Raw genomic sequence first — 11,697 nt, 5'->3', positions numbered from 1 at the left:
TATGAACTGGAACTCCAGTAGCAAAACATTTTTACTCACCCTTGCATATAATAGTATTTGGGATATGATGATGATAAAATGCCCAACTAATTTACCTTCTAATATCTCTACTGTCTTTGACATCAGACTTTGATTTAAGTTTGAATCTTGTTCAATATTAATGCAGTATTTCATACCCGTGTTTGATGATTTAACAATATGCCACTGGGTTGAAAGGTCTGAAACCCGAATGAGACCTGGAAGTTGTTTGGCAATGGGAGGTCCAAATTGCTGAAACTCAATTGCCCTCCTCTGGAGAAAGAGGCCGATCGCACAAGCTGAAATGCAAACATGGAGAAAATTACTGGCATGTTAATGACTTTGTGACTGAAATACCATGTCTTAACCCATATCACTACACTAGAACTAATCAATGTGATGTATATTGCCTCAGGAAGAAGTAAAATTTACTTTACTGCATGATAAATTACCAATCACTCAGTGTTGTATGTATGATTGGTTTCTTTACATTCTTGCAAAGTTATTGTGTAAGTCTGTAGAGGTTCTAGATCTTGCAAGTATTTAGTCCATTTTACTCTATGCTACCAGAAACAAAAAACAGTCAGAAGTTGATATGTTATTGAAGACCAGAGATGGGTTGGTTGAGAAGCCCACCTATGCGAAGCTCTGCATTCTGCAGCATATTCATGGAGAACTCTTCACTCACCTTCCAGTCTTCTGAGCACTTTTTTGTCACCCCCACAGTATCATTCAACCTAACAACACCGCTCGTTTTCTTCAGATTTTTCATGCAACCTCGGAAAGCAGGTGTAGAAATGTTGAACCTGATTAGGGATACAAAAAGGAAGAGCTGTATTAGACTAGGCTTTCCTTAGTCTCTGAGCTGTAACACACTGCACCTTTGACTACTTTCTAGTCACTAACTAGTACATATTGTATGGTTAGGGTTCTCCTGAGATTCCTATACTGCTGCCGGGATGGGTAGATGTCCCATGACCCGACACTAAAAGGGATAATCTTCCTTTTTGTGTGATCATACATTGTCAGCTTTAAAAATGCAGACAATAATGTCAGTAGGTAACTCAAGAATGACCAGTGTCCACAAAAGGTACAAGATACAGAAGATGCACAGTATGTAGAGTTGCTCCCCCACCCCTCCACCCTGAAGTCAGGGCAACACATCATCAATCAGAAGCATAACTAATAGGTAATTTATTAGAGCCAAGCACTGGGCTGCTAATCACAAGGTAGGTGGTGCAAACCCACCAGCCTCTCTTTGGAAAGCTTATACAAGGTAGGAACATACTTGACAGACGACACTTAACAACAACAACAGGAATGCTGTATAAAACTTCCTCTTTTGTGTGTGTGTGTGTGGGGGGGGAATCTACTTTTCAAGTAGCCACTGCAAACTCAAATGAAACAAACTGTTACTTTGGGTTCTATTAAACTAAGAAAAATATGGCATTGCATTTCATTAGTGCCAAACTGAAACAATGCAGACCATAGGTAAACTGCAGGGATTGGCTGGGTTTCAACGCTACCTCCTAATTGTACAACTTGGCCAAGTTATTTAACACTGAATGACGGGTTGTTTGAGGATTAAACAAATGAATGCACACGAAGTGCTAAGGGTGGTGCCTGGTATGGGGTACTGAGCTCTCAGAAGGGGTTAGCAAGATCTTGAGAGCCAAGGGTGTGCTGCTGAGGAACTGTGGGCTCTGGAGCCAGGTACCTGAGGGCTGGGCGACCTTGACCAGGCTATTTAAATGCTCTGGGCCTCTATTTCCTCAGTTCTACATCTTCCTCAGAACACGTCTATCTGTCCGTAGGGTTGTTGCAAATATAAATGAGTTAATGTAAGTAACTGGTGCAGAGTAAGAACTCAGTGGGAGAGTCTGTGGGCTGTTGTCAGCTGCTGTGGTGTCTAGTCTGACTCACAGTGACCCATGTGACAGTCTAGAACAGCCCACAGGGTCTTCTTGGCTGTAATCTTTATAGGAACAGATTGCTAGCTCTTTCTCCTCAGAGCCTCTGGGTAGGTTCTAATTGCCAACCTTTTGGTTGGCAGCCATGCACTTTAACCATTTGCACTACAGGGAGATAGTTTAGTGGGAGATAGTTGGACCAACTCCCATATAAAGGCATCCTGGTCCTTGACATAACCATAAGGTTGGCCCTTCAAACCCACTCCTCAGGAGAACGATGTGGCAGTCTGCTTTATAAAGATTTATAGCTTTGGAAACCCAATGGGGCAGTTCTACTCTGTCCTACAGGGCCATTATGTGTTGGAACTGACTTAAAAGCAGTGGATTTTTTTTTATCCAATGTTAAGGAGCTCTGGTTATGTAGTGGTTATGAATCAGACTGCTAATCTCATGGTCAGCAGTTCGAAACTACCAGCTGTTCTGCGGGAGAAAGATGAGGCTTTCTACTCCTGTAAAGATTTACAGCCTCGGAAACCCTGTACAAGGTCGCTATGAGTCAGAACTGACTCCATGGTACTTAACCACCACGACAGCTTATTATTATAATTAGGGAGTCCTAGTGTACCACTATAGGATAAGCACTGAACTGCAGGGTCAGTGGTTCAAATCTACCAGCTGTTCCTTGGAAACCGTATACAAGGTCGCTATGAGTTGGAAACGACTCAAAGGCACTTAATAACAACAAACAACAGATATAATGAGAGCTGTTTCTAAGGCAGCTGTTCATAGATAGCTAGCTGCATTGGCATGTGCCCTTTGATCTGACTTTTGGGTCTGTCTGGAGTTGAATTTACATAAAGCAATAATATACATGGACTGATTGAGATCCAGGCCAATATTTGGGTTTCTTAAATAAACGGTTACTAAAAAAATGCCAAAGTTGCTCTTATCTTAATTTTAATCTTATCTTAATCCCTAAGGCAGCTTGGTTTTCTAAATTGAAAAGTGACTGCATTTATTTTTACCTATTAGAAAACAGCTGAACTACAGGTCATATGTATAAAATTAAATTTCACTGAAAGGAAAAGGCAGAAATGAGTGCTCACCAGCATTGCAGCATGAGCTTAGTTATTTTGTAAAGATGGGTTCTGCCTCAGAAGATGAGGAAAGATCATTTTAATTTCTGGAATGTGATGATTTACAAATATTTTTAGACTCACTCTCTCTTAGATTTCAAGAGGTATTAGGGCCAAATCACTCTCTCTGAGAGCCTTCTTCCTATTACAGTGTGTTGGTTGGAGGAAGAGGAACATGAGAGACAAGTGGAAAGACAGGAAGCGAACAGAGATGGCGCACATATTTTGTGCAAGAAACTTGTATGCACTTTTCATTGATTATTCCATTCCCTCAACAACTGTTTGCAGGAGAATTTCTTCAGACATTTATCTGAACACTTTTCCATATGCTGAACACTATGCTCCCTTTGTCCACTTTGAATTCTTACAACCACTCTAGGAGATTAGATTGTTGTTGTTAAGTACCGTGGAGTTGGTTCCAAGTGACTCTGTACAGGTTTCTGAGGCTATAAATCTTTATGGGAGCAGAAAGCCTCATCTTTTTCCGGCAGAATGGCTGGTAGTTTCGAACTGCTGACCTTGAGGTTAGCAGCCCAATTCGTAACCACTACGCTACCAGTTGCCATCAAAGAAATGAAGCAGGGTCAGAAAGACAAAGAGGCCTCAAGAAGTTCATGAAAAAATTCCATTACCTTTTACTTCTCTTTCTCCAAGAACTTTTTGAAGCCTTGTCATATCAGAACGTTGTTCTACATTTTATTTTCTAGGTAGTAAAATGACAGTGAAATATTTTGATTGTCCTCTGTCTCCTGCATTTCCATGTTCTTGTCAGTTAAATAAAATATCAAGACTGCTAATAGCAAGGTTGACAGTTCAAATCCACCAGTCTTTCCTGGGAAACCCTATACAAGGTCACTATGAGTCAGAACTGATTTCACAGCACTTAACAACAACACACAACACACACATATACATATATACATAAAGAGAGGCCTGGTGGCACAGTGTTTAAGTGCTTGACTGCTAACCCATTAGCCACTCTGTGGAAACAAGAAGCAATCTGCTTATTTTTTAGCAATCTGCTTTTATATAACTATAGCATTATGAGAACATATGGGAGCAGTTCTACTCCGTTCTATAGGATTGCTGTAAGTCAGAATTGACTTAATAGCAATATGTTTGGTATTTCTTTAATGGATCAAGATAAAAGGAAAAGAAAGGTTGAGTGTTGCCTTTACCCGAAGTCCCACAGCTATTTTGTGGCTGAGCCAAAACTCATTCCCATTTCCTTTGGGTCTCACTAACTACCCTTTCTTGCAAATCACTTTTGATTGGCATTCACATCTCTTTCTGTGGGTCTTATACTGTTGTTGTTTAGCGCTGTGACATTGAAGCTCCTCTGTGGCCTGGCCCCAGGCACCAACCCCAGGTCACATCCCTGCTTGATTCCCAGTATATATAGTCAGTTCTTTGAAGGCTTCCCATTTTCTCTATCTCTTGGCTCTTCACCTCTATTGAAGAGCTAGTATCTCTCAAGGTCTAGCCAGGGGATCCCGCTCAGCTACCAAGCACACCTCACTCTCTACTTTGTGCGGGTTCCTCCTCCTCCCTTCTTTAGCTCTGCCCTGCTCATCACTGTATTCCTGACACTTGTCACACTGTTCATTAGACACTCAATACAATCAACAAACAATAACCCTTACCTGTACACAGGAGTACTGACTATCCTAAATTACTCTACTTTACTTGATGGAATAAAAAGGAACTCAATGTCATGGTGATTAAACACTAAGATGCTAACAGAAAGGTTGGTAGAGTTTGAACCCACTAGGTGCTCCACAGAATAAAAATGTGGATGTCTGCTTCTGTGAAGATTTAAAGCCATGGAAACCCATTCTGAGTAGGAATCGACTTGAAAGCAATGGATTTTTTTTTGCTTGGTTTTAACTGAATAAAATCAAGATTGTTGACAGTAAGTAACAAGCTATCCAAGATTGCATTGCTATTTAGCATTAATAGGTCAGGTCATCTCCTAGGCTTTCAATAGCTTCATCTTTAAATGCAGGGGATACATAATCTTGATCTGCAAGGTCCTTTTCACCTTAAAGAGTCTATGGCATAAAGATATCCTCCCCCCAATTCCATTAAAGTGCTCAGTGCATTCCCCTCAGCATTTTTGTCTGGGGACAACCTAGAGTGTTTTGAAATGAAAGTTATTAGCTGCCATCGAATCACTCCTGATGTCTCATGTACAATGGATGGAACAAAACACTGTCCAATCCCATACCATCTCATGATTGATTTAGGACTGGACTGTGTTGATGCAGTGGCTGATTTTCAGAAGCAGATCACTAGGCCACTCTCCCTAGTCTGTCTTAGTCTGAAAGCTCTTAAAGCCTGCTCAGGATCGGGGTGACACACAAGCCTCCCGGCTGGTGAATAAATAGCAACTGTGTCTGAAGTGAATTGTCCAGGAACTGAACCTAGGTCTTCCTCATGGAAGGCAACAATTCTATCACCGGACCTCTAGTGCCACAAGAAACAAAGATTAGAGAATTCTTACGAATTTCAGTCAAATGCCTCAAAGTATAAGAATTCTTGAAGAATCATAGAAAACATAATTAGACAGTGTCAGATCTCATACAACAGGAATCACAGTGAAATATCCAGGGAGGCACTTGGCTTGATTATGAAGTATCCTCTTCCCACCAAGCCATGGCTGTCTTTTTGGAGAACAAATGCAAATTAACAAACTGTAAAAGTTACTCTTAAGTACACTCTCAAAGTGTTGTTTTCTTCTTTTGTAATTCAAATTAATCTTTACTGTTTGCGGTTCCAATTACTTTAATTAATTTATATGTTCATTAATCCATAGTTATGCATTGATCCCTTGCTCACACCACATAAGGGGCAAGTGATAGAGGCCAAGGGGACATCATGGGTCTCCCATTCTAGGAGAAACTTTCCAAAGGCAGTGAGCCCAGCTTTCCTTGCCCACTGCTGATGGGAAGTCCCAGGAACTGCCTGCACTCTCCAAGGCCACAGCCTCCATTCTTCTTGGCAGCATTCTTACCACTCCTTGTATTCTTTGTGGGTTTTCTCCTCCCAAGAATGAAAATGGAAGTAATACACAGTTCACCCCCTTCCAAGTGGCGACTCTAATTATCTAGTATTTACAGTCTGCTGTAATCTGTTGGGAAACACCATGAATACTGAAAAGTTGGCTCTTTGTTCCCAAATTTAAAAAATGGTAGATTGGCTAGATCAGAAGCAATTGCAGCGCTAAGATAGGCAATCTGCTTGGGTTTTATTGTTGTTGTTGGTTTTTACCCTTAGCCCCTTACTTTTCCCTGAGTGAAATTGGAATTTACCCTTAGCCCCTTACCTTTCCCTGAGTGAAATTGGAATTCCACCCAGATAGTATGTGTTGAAATCAAAGATTTCACCTTCAACTCTGATAAAGTTCAGAGCATTCACATTCACAAACACAGTTTTTCGGACTTTTGAAAAGTTTATCCGAATCTAAAATAAATGAGAGATGAATCAGCAAGCAACAGGAAATGACAGAAGTCCTATTTACAAAGATTCAGATGTCTTTGTTTGTTTTTCTTCAGATTCATTCCTATATATAGTAGAAAGACCTGAGCAATAGCACTTTGGGATAAAAGATGATACCAAACATTTTCATAGGAATGCTTGTATTTGAAACCAATTGCATTTTATAGATGATATATAACTCTATCTATCTCTATCTATCTATCTATCTATCTATCTATCTATCTATCTATCTACACACACTCATATATGCATATATATATTATATGCTTAAATTTTCAAATTTCAAAAGGATGTGTCCCTCAGTTAATAGCAGTAAGTTTATCTTATAGTACAGAAAACATTCTTTTTGTACTGACTTAATTTTTAAAGACTAAGGGCATTTTGGTGTAGTGCTACAGGATAAAGCACTGGACTGAAAGGTCAGTTTGAACCACAAGGTCGACAGCTCAAACCCACTAGCCACTCTTTGGAAACCCTGTACAGGGTCACTAAGAGTCAGAATTGACTGGAAGGCACTTAACAACAACAAGGGCATTTTGGGGAGGGTGGGGGCCCTGTTGGACAAGCACTGAACCACTCCACCAGCCGTTCAGTGGGAGAAGCTTTTTTCTCCTGCAAAGATTTATAGCCTCAGAAATCCTACACAGGGTCATTATGAGTTGGAATCAATTCGACAGCACTTAATAACATGAGGGCATTCTAGGGAGCATTGGTGGTGTCACAGGATTGGGAACTGCAATGTCAGCAGTTCAAACCAACCAGCTGCTGTGCTGGAGAAAGATAAGACTTTCTGCTCCTGTAAAGATTTACAACCTTGGAAACGCTATACAGAGCCGCGCTACGAGTTAAAATCAACTTAGTGGCAGTTTGGTTTGGTTGGAAGGACATTTTGCAGTTCAAGAAAACAGATCAAAAGGATTTACTGTATGATCTGTCCCATCGTTGATGGGGTCTTTGCTTCTTCCTTCTTCTGGTGGCTGTGAATCCAGCTTGTATCGCAGCAGAAGTTTGCCATCTTCTACATTCAGAGAGATGTAGTGGTCCTAGAAGGAGACAAAGGAGGTGATGAGTAGACCCTCAAGTTCTAAAGGGCTCTGGTTCAGTGGCCTCATTTGCTAAAGGATATAACAAGCTCTGGCACTGTGGTTTAGGGTTTGGACAGCTAACTATAAGGTGGGCAGTTCAAGCCACCAGTTGCTCTACAGGGAAAATATGAAGCTGTTTGTTCTTGTAAAGATTTAGTCTCAGAAACCCTAAATAGGGTTGCTATGAATCAGAGTCAACTCAACCGAAGTTGTTGTTATTAAATGCCATTGAGATGCACTGACTTATAGCGACCCTATAATAGGGTTTCAGAGGAGTGGTTGGTGGGTTTGAACCACTGCCCTTGTGACTCAAACTGACCTTGCGGTTAAGCACATTATCCTGTAGCGCCAACATATAATTCACAGAATGGTTATGATAGTTAAATACTATGATATTATGTCATTGTTAACATCACGCTCAGTCCTTGGCATACAGAACCCCAAAATCCCACAGCCATGGAGTCCATTCTGACTCACAGTGGCGTTCCAGGACAAAGTAGAATTGCTCCACAGGGCTTCTGAGCCTAAACCTTTACACAAACAGGTAGCCTCATCTTTCTCCCATGGAATGGTGGTAGGTAGGTTTGAATTGCTATCCTTTAGGTTAGCAGTCCAATACTTAACCCACTGGACTACCAGGAAATACACAATCAATGCCAGCTATTACCATTATTGGAGGTCTTGTGTGGCGCTGTAGTTAGGATAAGCATTAGACTGCAAATTCGGTTGTTCAAACTCACCAGACGCTCCTCAGAAACCCTATACAGGATCTCTATGAGTCGGAACTGATTCGATGGCACTTAACAACAATAACCACATTATCATTATTGGACTCCTAGTATGGCACTGTAGGATAAGTACTAGACTGAAAGTTCTGTTTGAACTGCAAGGTGGGTGGTATAAACCCACTAGCTGCTCCTTGGAAACCCTTTACAGGGTCAGTATGAGTCGGAACTGACTCGATGACACTTAACAACAACAACTCTTATTATTCTGTTCAACCCATCAATAATAAGCTTGGAAAAAGGCAGCCAGGGCGGGATCCCTCACAGGACATCTTTTCCTTACCTGCTCCAGTAGCTCTAGTTGAGGTGGGCTAGCAAAGCCCAGGAGTCTCTGGGAAGTGCAAAGTGGGAACACGCTCGGCTGCACAGTGAAGGTCAAGTGGACCTAGACACTCCTCAGAAGAACCATCAGCTTTTGTAAACTCTATGGGGCACAGTTCTATTCTGACACTAATGGGGTCACCATTAGTCAGCACTGGTGTTACTGAGGAAGCCCAGAAGTGTTTCTTATGTCTGGAGTAGTCTTTTCAGGGGCAGGTCTTCCTATCCAATTACCTGGTTGTTACTACTTGCATGATGCACAGATATATCGAATTCAGAATACCTCTAGTGAAACTGATGATCTCCATACCTCCCTTTTGCCTGCAAGTCATCCCTCTTGCCTCTAACCACCTCTTGGAGCAAGCTGCACATCTGGAAGGCATTCTTGAACCTTCTATCTCTCCCATCCTGGTTATTCTAGCATCTCTTAACTCTCTCTCCATTTATCCCACTTAGTCTCAGCTACAGGTCCCTAGTGGCACACACAGTTTGTGCTTGACTACTAAGCTAAAGGTCGTGATAAGAATCGCCCCCAGCCACACTGCTGAAGAAAGTCCTGGTAATCTGCTTCAGTAAAGTTTACAGAAAACAAACAACAAAACCCCATACACCTGTGGAACATTTCTAATCTGTAACACACAACATCACCAGGAGTTGGGATCAGCTCAATGGGAAGGGGTGATTTTAGTTTGTGTGTTTGTGTGTATGTTGTAGCCACAAGTCTAGTTTTGATATTCTGCAAAGTGATCGTAACCTGTTCTCCCCAAGTCCACTCTGGCCCTCTGAATTTCAGAGTGGCCTCCCAAACTGCCAGTGTCAGCATGTTATTTTCCCTTGTTTTTAGGATAAAATCTGAAATCCCCTGCAGATGCTCTGAGGTCCTGATCTTTCTTCGCTTCATTCCTCAGCAGCTCCTCTGGCTCTCCTGCTCCATCTCAGTCCTGGCTGCTCCTATCCTGTCCACTACCAGGCCTTCATCACACCACACCCACTGTCTACAGCACTCATTGGCCCTGTCCCCTTCATATGATGTTTTCAATTGTGCTGTCCTGGTGTGGTGCTGTGGGATAAAGCACTGGACCGAAAGGTTGGTGGGAACCACAAGGCTGGTGGTTCAAACTAGCCAGCCACTCCTTGGAAACCCTATACAGTATCACTATGAGTCAAAACTGGCATTAACGACAATAACAACAATTCAGATGAAACATCCTTTTCACAAGAGTTTTTGATGCTGTACATACCCGCTCCACCTTAAACTTCTCCTCTACACTGCTCATCACATTTGTGAGGAATTAGCTAAGTAACTGTTGCTGTTGTGCCCTCGAGTCGGTTCCAACTCACAGTGACTCTGGATAGGGTTTCTGAGGGGCAGCTGGTGGGTATGAACTTTTGACATTGTGGTTAGAAGTCTAGTGCTGATCCTACAGCACCACACCAGGAGTCCCACTAAATAAACTAGTATGGCTTTATTTAATATCTGTCATCCCCTGCTAGAGTATAAGGTCTTTGAGAGTAGGAATCATATTTGTCTTGGTCATTCTTGCATCTCCATTGAGGTATAAGACATATTCTTGAATAAATGATATCCTTAATGGAGAGATAAGTTGAGGAATTTCTGACATAGCACTTGAAGACTTTGCTTTTGCAGAGTTTCTGATACACATTAAATTGTATTCTTGAAAATATGTGTTGGAACCCTAACCTCCTATACTTACGTACAGATATAATTCCATTTGGATCAGAGCCTTGTTATGTTAATGAGGCCATAACAGTGTAGGATGTATCCTAAACCTAATCACTTGTGGCTTATAACAAGAGCAGAGTAGACATAGAGGTATATACAGAGGGGTGGAGGCTGAGGAAGGTGGAGCTTTGAGGGGATAGACACCATGCAAGTATCACTTATAAGTCAAAGAACATCTGGGGAAGGAATCCATCTGATTTGAACTCTTTGTATTCAGAATTGTGAGAAATAAATTTCTGTTCTTTAAAGCCACACACCTGGATCGCTGTTAAGCAGCATTAGGAAACTAACTCTGGAGGCTAGGGTGAACATCTTTATCCAAATGGTAATGGTCTTCATCTGCATCCTAAACCTGCCCTGGAGTCAGGGTTAACCTTATGCATAAACAGCAGATTAACACCAGCTCACTGAGAATAATAAGCCAGCCTCAGTAACAACTGTGCTATGTATGCATTATTGTCTCTCATCTGCCTACTAACAGTTTCAGGGAAATAGTCTTCTAATATAAATAGTATTTCTGGTTCTTGTTGTTGATGTTGTTATTAAGTGCTGTCGAGTCCATTCCGACTCATGGCAACTTTGTATAGGGTTTCTGAGGAGCAGCTAGTGGGTTTGAACTGCTGACCTTGTCGTTCAGAGTCTAGTGCTGATCTTATAGCACCACAGTGCAGCACAAACATGACCTTATTTTGGAAAAGAACTGTCTTGCCAGCAGTCTTGCCTTGGGAATCCTGAGGATACAAGTTTCCGCATTCTTTAAGGCCGTCAGGACTGGGTGGGTCTTGGGATTCCCTGAAGGGACCAGACCAATGCAGAAAGAGTTAGAACAAGCCTGTATCCCCACAGGTAGAATGATCTGGTAAAATCCCGAGCTTCAAATAAATCCCACATTCTCAGAACAGAGATCTCATGGGGATGAATTGTTTTTGTACTGCATTTCATAGCTTTTGTGCGCTAAGAATCAGAAATACTCTTTCTATCAGAAGAATACTTCCCTAAAACGGTTAGTATGCAGATGAGAGACAATGATGCATAGCTCAATTGTTAATGAGGATGGCTCATTATTCTCAGTGAGCTGGTGTTATTCGGTTTTTAGATGTGGGGCTAATCCTAACCCAAGGGCAGCCTTTAGGGTCTTCCATAATAATGACTTAGGAGAACAAGCTTTTGACTCAAGGTCCCTTGCAGCTATAAAAGCGG

At 41.7% G+C, this 11,697-nt stretch overlaps 1 protein-coding gene across 1 annotated transcript in view; it reads right to left on the bottom strand.

The window, feature by feature from the left end:
- LAMA3 (laminin, alpha 3) overlaps nt 1-11,697 on the bottom strand; it is a 368,228-nt gene that overhangs the window by 28,272 nt on the left and 328,259 nt on the right. Inside the window, exons 61-64 of the mRNA XM_006835121.1 lie at nt 7,486-7,605; nt 6,390-6,526; nt 707-824; nt 177-317 (exon numbers count right to left, since the gene is read on the bottom strand). Coding sequence (XP_006835184.1) covers nt 177-317; nt 707-824; nt 6,390-6,526; nt 7,486-7,605 — 516 coding nt within the window. The remainder of the gene's footprint in view (nt 1-176; nt 318-706; nt 825-6,389; nt 6,527-7,485; nt 7,606-11,697) is intronic.

The sequence above is a fragment of the Chrysochloris asiatica genome, unplaced genomic scaffold, assembly GCF_000296735.1.
Source record: "Chrysochloris asiatica unplaced genomic scaffold, ChrAsi1.0 scaffold00015, whole genome shotgun sequence".
In the NCBI taxonomy this organism is placed as follows: domain Eukaryota; kingdom Metazoa; phylum Chordata; class Mammalia; order Afrosoricida; family Chrysochloridae; genus Chrysochloris; species Chrysochloris asiatica.
Note: the sequence above shows the minus strand (reverse complement) of the source record. Positions and strands in the feature narration are given on the sequence as shown.